The sequence below is a fragment of the Bubalus kerabau genome, chromosome X (assembly GCF_029407905.1).
Source record: "Bubalus kerabau isolate K-KA32 ecotype Philippines breed swamp buffalo chromosome X, PCC_UOA_SB_1v2, whole genome shotgun sequence".
NCBI classification, from domain to species: domain Eukaryota; kingdom Metazoa; phylum Chordata; class Mammalia; order Artiodactyla; family Bovidae; genus Bubalus; species Bubalus kerabau.
Genome location: NC_073647.1, coordinates 46,762,333 through 46,769,823, shown reverse-complemented (window position 1 = coordinate 46,769,823; position 7,491 = coordinate 46,762,333). Strand labels below are relative to the sequence as shown.

At 54.7% G+C, this 7,491-nt stretch overlaps 1 protein-coding gene and 1 pseudogene across 1 annotated transcript; one reads left to right on the top strand and one right to left on the bottom strand.

The window, feature by feature from the left end:
• Positions 1 to 3,377: 3,377 nt before the first annotated feature.
• Positions 3,378 to 4,857, top strand: LOC129639534 (heat shock transcription factor, X-linked member 3-like). The gene is made up of 2 exons (XM_055564663.1): positions 3,378 to 3,860; positions 4,255 to 4,857. Exons 1-2 carry the CDS (start codon positions 3,378 to 3,380, stop codon positions 4,855 to 4,857), a joined length of 1,086 nt encoding a protein of 361 aa, XP_055420638.1.
• A 1,016-nt stretch (positions 4,858 to 5,873) lies between these two features.
• LOC129639982 (EOLA-like protein) lies at positions 5,874 to 7,207 on the bottom strand (annotated as a pseudogene).
• Between the last annotated feature and the right edge of the window lie 284 nt (positions 7,208 to 7,491).

Here is a 7,491-nt window from a genome sequence, read left to right as displayed (position 1 = left end):
TCAACATTTATTGGTGGTGCAATGAAGGAACGTAAGTGTTTGGATGCAAGGCCACCTGGGACTCATGCAAAGAGTGGTTCCTGCTTCTGTTTCCTGGAGCTGCTTGAGTCCTGCTGGAACACTCCTCCACACCCAAATTTTACAGGTCCTCTAACTGGAAATGGGCCTTTCTGGGTAGCCCATACAATGAAGAATCTGTTTGCATTGTGGGAGTCCTGGGTTCAATCCCTGGGTCAGGAAGATCCCCCTGGAGAAGGGCATGGCAACTCACTCCACTATTCTTGTCTGGAGAATTCCATGGACAGAGGATCCTGGCAATCTATAGTCAATGGAGTTGTAGAATCAGATATGACTGAGTGACTAACACTATGGTCCACTACAGTCTAAGTGGAAAGTTTCTTAGTTTTATTTATGAAACATCCTGTTTGGCTAATTAGGAATTCCACATCCTATCGAGGTGCATATTCTCTAACCTTCCCTGGACCACAAAGTAGCCAACCCCATCCAGTGGACAGTGGAGGATTTTCTGGGGGCAACAGTGTGAAAGATTCCTGCCCTCTTATCACAGGGTCAACTCTTGCCAGGCCCTGCAAGCTCTGTCTCATCCCTTATGTCCATCCTGCAACCCAATACATGGGGCTCCTCACACCCGCTCGCCTCCCACATGAAGAACTGAGGCCACGGGGCTTGGCCATCTTCCCAGGATCACGTGCTAGTGAGGGCCGCGGTGGGCTCAAAGCCCTGTTCTCTATTCATCTGGAGCCCCCACCTTTCCCGCCCACCCCAGGCAACCACCTGACCTTGCGACTTCTCATACCTTCCTCTTCTCAGTGCTACACGATGCCTTAAGGTGACAAAAATCAGGCCTGTGGAAGGAAGGGGACAAGGAGAATCAGAAGCCCTGTGGGGCTGCTCTGTGCTTTGCTGAGAACTGCCTCTGCTCGGGGCCGGCATCTCTGTCCAGTCTCAGCGCCTCCAGCCTGAGGGTGGCGCCCTGTCCCAGCTGCTGCCATGGGGCCTCCTGCCCAACTGAACCTGCCAGGCTGACCAGCTCATCACTGAGCAGGAGGGAGGGAAAGCCTGACTGTATGGTCCCAGTTCCCACTGGGATAAGACCCTACAGGAGGCTCCTCTGATATGGGAGGGAAGGGAACACAGGTGGATCCCTGAGGCTCCAGATCTCCCAAGCTTCAGTGAGGGAGGGGAGCAGTTGGAGGGCCTTTGGGATGGGGAAACCAGGGGATGGACACTAAGTACAGGGCAGGAGAGTGAGGCAGAGAAAGGCAGGCCTTGGAAGTCAGGAGGGCTTGTGTGCGCACAACACAAGTGTCCCGAGCCATGGATGACAAAGACCCCCTTGGCGACACACAAACACACTGCCAGAGCCTGGGTGCTTCCTGGAGGAGGGGGACCAGAAAAGGCAGCTCCCTCAGGACCCAGGGGGTGAGGAGGGGCCCAAAGCGTGGGAGGGAGCAAGAAAGACCAGCTAGTCAGGCTGCCCACAGATACCAGGACCTTCTGTCGCCTTCAGAGGAGCCACCAGGGGCCCCCACCAACGTTTATAGCCTCCAGAGTCATGTCCCAGTCAGATGATCTGGCTGGAAGCAAAGCTTTGTCAACCTGCTTTTAAGCAGAAAGGCCATGAAGAAGCCCAAGTCGAAGCCTGAATCTCATCCATGCCGCCAGTCATTAGGCAGAAAGGCCTCTGGGAGAGCTTCTTCCACACCCTCTTAGCTCTCCCCTTTCAGATACCAGGCTGTGGTCCTCACACAGGGAAAATGACCCTGCTACTGGCAGAACTGGGAGACAATGCCCTAGGGTCCTCAAATACGGGCCTTTCCAAGGTACCAGTCTGTTTCCTACACAGTGATTTTCAAGAACAGTGGCCCACAAATACCAGAGAACACGCATCTCCAAACCCACTGCTCTACTGCCCACATGTGGTAAAGACCGGTGACTCACTCAGGTTTCATCCAGTCCCACACCCGGATTCTCATACTTTTTCAAATACAGGTTGACGAGGGCTTCCTTTGGTCACATCTAGCTCAACAACTTAGACATGTTCCTTGGAGTGAGTGTGTAAAGGATGGCCCTTGAAAAGCACCTAACCCATAAAATCATTCAATGGGCCTGCCATCTGGGTAACAGAGAACAGGTCCACAGTGGTGGTGGGGACAGGGGCAGGGGTGGGGAAGATCAGAGCTGGCCTTGGAGAGGACCAGTGAAGTGGCTGTTGTCAACAGAACTGGCTGTACCTTGAGCCCCCGATCAAGTCCTTCAAAGGGAAGGTGCCCAAAGTGACCCAAATTGGACATGGATTGCCAGGACCAGGGGTAGCAGAAGCCCAACCACCCCACTGAGGAAAGGAAACAGGGCTTTTGAAACAGCCTGCAGGGAGGCTGAATCTGAGGCTCTGGGAAGGGGATGGGAAAAGCACATGTGTTCCCAAAGTGCATACTCTAGGGCCACCAAAGTGGTGTTTATGGGAAAAATTGGAAACTGAAGACAACAGTCTATCATCTGCAGTGGGATGATACCTGTGGGTGGGCAGAGCTCGGGAGGCTGTGAGCTCAGCAGAGCACCTAGCTTTGCCCTCCCACACGACATCCTGGGGAATCTGTGTCTCAGGTGCTTGGGAACAGTCAAGTGGAATATGAGGTCGTTCCGCTGTGCTCGAGCACAGCCCTACTATGCGGAGAGCTCGACCTGGGGGGCGGTGGGGGCAAGACAACAGGACTCTGGCTTTGGGGCCAACTGAGCGGGACCAACCAACCAGCAGCACCAGCCAGAAGACAACAAAGCTAGAAGAGGGGGAAGGATGGGGGAGCCATCAACTCAGGTAAGGCAAATCAGCCTGCTACGGACCCCATCTTCTGGGAGGGACAGTCACCAGGGGCCCATCTGACTCCTGTGATCTCTCTTGGTGGTAGCAGACCTAGGACTTGCTAGGGCCTGGCCCTTCAGCAGAAGCCAGCCACAGGCCTGTATGTTGTTAGTGAGGGGAGTGAAGTTAGGGACACATTTGTCAACCCAGCCAGGGCCTGGCCCCTGAAACAATGTGCCTGGCAGCAGAAGGGAGCCCTTGTAGGCAACCTGAAAAATACTTTTCTGTACTGTCAGACAACAGCCAAGCTGGGGATCCCATCTCCATCCCCGGACCCCCTCCCCACACAGGTCCAGGGCTGCCTCTCCACATAACCTCTGTGACATCATGAAACAGTTAAGGAAGCTGACCACTTAATTGGCTGCCTGTCCCATGACCCAGATTCTAGAATCTCCAGAGAGTATTTATGGGGCACCCCGACCATGGTCTGAGGCCCGTTTTCCCTGAGCACTTGCTGCTTGGATAGATAGTGCTCCTTAGCTAGACTGGCTCCATGGCTAGTCAGAGTTCCCATGAGTCACGGGCAGCCCTGCTGATCCTATCAACTGACGGGGAGCCTGCAGCAGGGGACACCCGTGATTCCTCCCCAGATCCAACCCTGGATTCAGGGGAGGCTTTGGAGAAGAAGGGTGACCAGCCCAAGAGCCCAGATCCAGGCCTCCATGACAATCCACGCCCACAGGGCCCGAACCCAGAAATGGCCAAAGAGGAAGAGAACAACGCCATCCTTGGGCTGTCCTTCCCCAGGAAGCTCTGGAGGATTGTGGAGGATGCAGCCTTCACCTCTGTGCACTGGAACGATGAGGGAGATACAGTGGTCATCGAGGCAGATCGCTTCCAGATAGAGGTACTCCAGCGCAGAGGCATGGACCAGATCTTTGAGACAGACAGCATCAAGAGCTTCATCCGTGAAATGAACCTGTACGGGTTCAGGAAAGTCCGCCCTTCGAGTCACTCTGCAGGGAAGAAGCTCCTGGTAACATAGAAAGCCCTTTTGGGGAGACTAGACTAGATGAGCTGAGTGCTGGATGGGTTTCATTTCCCAGGAGAATGTTGTTCTCATGAGAGGGTGGTTAAGGAAAGAAGAGAAAGCAGGATCTGTTGTGTTCCACCACCCCTCTTAGACAGGATCCATGGGGGTGACTCCAGACACTGAGGGACCACTTGATGTCAGGGAGGGCCAGTAACACCTCAAGTGAAGACGGCCCTGGGCGAGCCCTAGGAAGTGACATGCTAGGGCCTCATAAGCTGCCAGGAATGAAGAGATCTTATCTTCATACTTAGGCATGTCCCGGACTGTTGTGGGGATGAGGGTGGTGAGGAAGGGCTCTTCTCCCCTCTCATGCCTAAAGTGATTCATTTCCTTTCAGATCTATCAAAACTCCAATTTTCAGAGAGACAAGCCTCTGCTTCTGCAGAACATCCAGAGGAGAGGCAACCCCAGAACAACTTCTCAGCCTGCCACTGGCACAACAACAACTCCAAAGAGAAAGAAACGAGTGGTGGCAACCAGACACTCTCCTCAATTCTACCACAACGAGTTCACCCAAAAGGCTGGCAACAAAGTCCAGAAGGGGATGCCAACTGCTCGCAGAACCCCCAGCCAGTGCTCATTTGTGTTTTCTGACCTTTGGTCTGTGGGCAGTGTAGCCAAGTGGGCTGGGGGAAACCATCTCCCCAATGAGCAGGGTGGCCCCAGCAGGGCGGCTGGAGAGGGCACATCCAGCAATGCCATATCTGTGCCCTCGGCTACTGCTGAAAGGGACAGCCCAGGGAAACTGCCCGAGAGCCCCCCAGTGTACCCAGAACACGAATCGGTGATGACTTTGTACAACACCTGTTACTCCATCCTGATGGCGGGCCTTTTAGTCATGGAACCAGATGAGGCCCCTGAAGCGGAGGATGAACAGGGAGAATCCTCAGATTATAAGTGTGTCCTCTGTGAGCAGCTCAAGAACAAGCCCAATCCCTGAGCTGCCAGATCTCTAGGAACACTCAAAAGCACTCTCTTATAATTAAAAATAGATTTCTGGCTCTAATAAAGTCAAGCAAAACTCCTTTGGAGTAAATAAACAATCAAATGAGAACTACGAGTCTGTGTTTTTTCTATCTGTCCATTGTATTCACACATGGAACAGGGTGAGCTCGAAGAGGCTGGAAGCCCATGCCCCAGGCAATCTTCAGTCTTGTCCCCATGGTCCATTTTCATCTGAAACAGCAGCATTTCACAGGCTCATCCAAGGGTCTGACCCATGAGCCGAGTGCTGAGGCGAACCCAGGATGGACTGGTCCCTGGGCCTTGCCTGCTGCTCAGCAGATGGCTCAGCTGGGCTCCTGACCTTGGGTGTGTCACCTTCCATGAGTCATACACCCTGCAGCAGAAGAGGCTCCTCAAGGATCCCCCAGTGATGCCACAAGTTTCTGATCAGCAGCTGAGCATCCCAGCTCCCTATCCAGGGGCCTCCTCAAGAGGCTCACTGGAAAGCAGGGTCACCCCAGACACTAAGTGCCTTGCAGACATATTACCCCAAAGCCAAAGACAAGTACAAGGTTTCCACAAGGTGAACACCAGCCCTTGTCACTCTGCCCTCATGGCTGTATTTAGAAGCCTATCTTTGGATGTGAGGCGGCCAGGCACTGCCTCCAACACACATAATTTGAGAGCCAAGGAACACTTTACAGTAGGACAAGTGTCACACGCAAGGACAAACCACGGCCTGTTTCTGGGCCTGCAGGCCTCTCTGCCTGCTTATGCTCAGCCCCGCCCCCGGCCTTCCCCCATCACCCCCTACACACTGTTCCAACATTAAGAATTTGGACCAGAACAGAGAGGGAAAAACACTAACCAGTTTCCTAGCAACACATTTCTCTCAACCACCCAGACTCAGCAGGGCCAAAATGAATGGCAACACCATCAATTTGTAGAGCTCAGAGCCCTGGAGTTTCTCGCTGAGTCCAGAGCAGCATCACGCAAGGGGAGTCCCTGCCCCTAGCCCCGCACCAACTGGGCACTGCAGTGCAGGGCCAATTCAGACACAACCAGATGGGCAAGTCCAGAGCATGGTACTGACTGCATGGTATTACCATGTGCTGGTCTCTTGGTCACTTTCCTCTCGAAAGCCCAGTCTGGACAGGCTTCCAGCCCAAAGGGGATCAGGTGCTGGGCGATGTCCACCTGGAAGATGTCCTTCCTGCCTCTCCCAGGGACAGGCTGCAGCAGCCAGCGGGGGTTGGCCAGCGCAGTCATGTACTTCTGTCGCAGGTTGGGTAGCAGGGCTTGATTCTCCAGCTCCTGCACCTGGTTGGGACCTAGGTTTTCTAGGCACAGCAAAGTGCCCCCAATGACCACAAGACCTGCGTGCAAAGACAGGACACAGAATGAGAACAAGGTCATTCAAAGTTGCACCTTCCTGAGACTAAGACTGTATCATAGAGGGAACCTGAGGTGAACTGGGTCCTCTGGCTGAGGGCTCACCTCGGCAAAGGGAACTCGGGGCGAGGCCAAGCGAGGGAGGGAGTGAAATGAAAGGGAGAGGCCTGGTGCTCCAGGAACCCACCAGGACACGGGCAGCTTTCAGTCTGCCCACTGCAGGCCACAGGGACAGAGCATGAGGTCCCCAGCGGGGGCCAGCAGACATCAGGTCCCCAAGGGATTTACCAGCAGACAGGTGTTGCTGTGGGGCCTCACCCCTGGGGAGTCAGGGGACTTGCTCAGGCCCAGCTTCAGGCGATGTGGGGATGGAACCCAGGCTGGGTGCTTTACTGCTTCTCATGGTCTCTGCCAGGCACACAGACACACATGTGGGGACACACACATACACACAGACAAGTGCCATGTGCAGTCCTGGACGCGCCACTGCCTCAAGCACAAACGGGGACTGAGGCCCAGAGTGGTGATCAGGCACCTTGTGCCACCAGTTCCCAGCCCATGGACCCTTGCTGTCCCTCTGAAGAAACCTCAGCCCCCACGCCCAACCCTGCCAACTAGTTCAACAGAAAACAAACAAGTACTACCCAGCTGAGATCCAGGGCAGTGCCAGGGCCCATGTGGGCAGCAGGGGACAGGGTGTCACTTTCCCACAGTCACTCCATGGCCGAACTTTTCCCCAGCAAGGCCTGGATCTGGGTGGGGCTCATTCTGAGCCTCTGCTCCAGCAGCTCCCACTAGCCCGAGTCTTTCCAGTCGTGGTACACCATGTGGATGGCCAGGGTACAGTGCCGGTGACCATGTAGCACGGGCCACCATGGCATCTCCAGGTTCTTGACACCATTTAAAACGAAACCCACATAAGGCTGTCGGAAGAACAGATAGCCAAACTTCATCTCCCAGGGCTCCTAGGGCTGCCAGGGCCTCATGTGGCTGCCGAAACACAAAACCACAAAGGTCAGGAGTGTGATTCAGTGGCCTGCAAGGTCACAGCCCTGGGCTGGACCTCAGCCCCACGAGCCCGAGCATCCTCCAAATCTGCTGACACAGAACGCAGGGGTCAGAGAGAGCTGGCTCATTCCATTCTTCCCACACAGGCCACTGATAGGGGGATGGTGACTCAAAGGACCCATCCATTACATGCAGTCTGTGGGGAGGTCAGCAAGGACGGTGGGGCAGT

Coding starts and splice junctions, on each gene's coding strand:
- LOC129639534 (XM_055564663.1), top strand. CDS start 3,378: ATGGCTAGTCAGAGTTCCCATGAGTCACGGGCAGCCCTGCTGATCCTA. Junction 3,861..4,254: donor CTGCAGGGAAGAAGCTCCTG/GTAACATAGAAA, acceptor ATTTCCTTTCAG/ATCTATCAAAACTCCAATTT.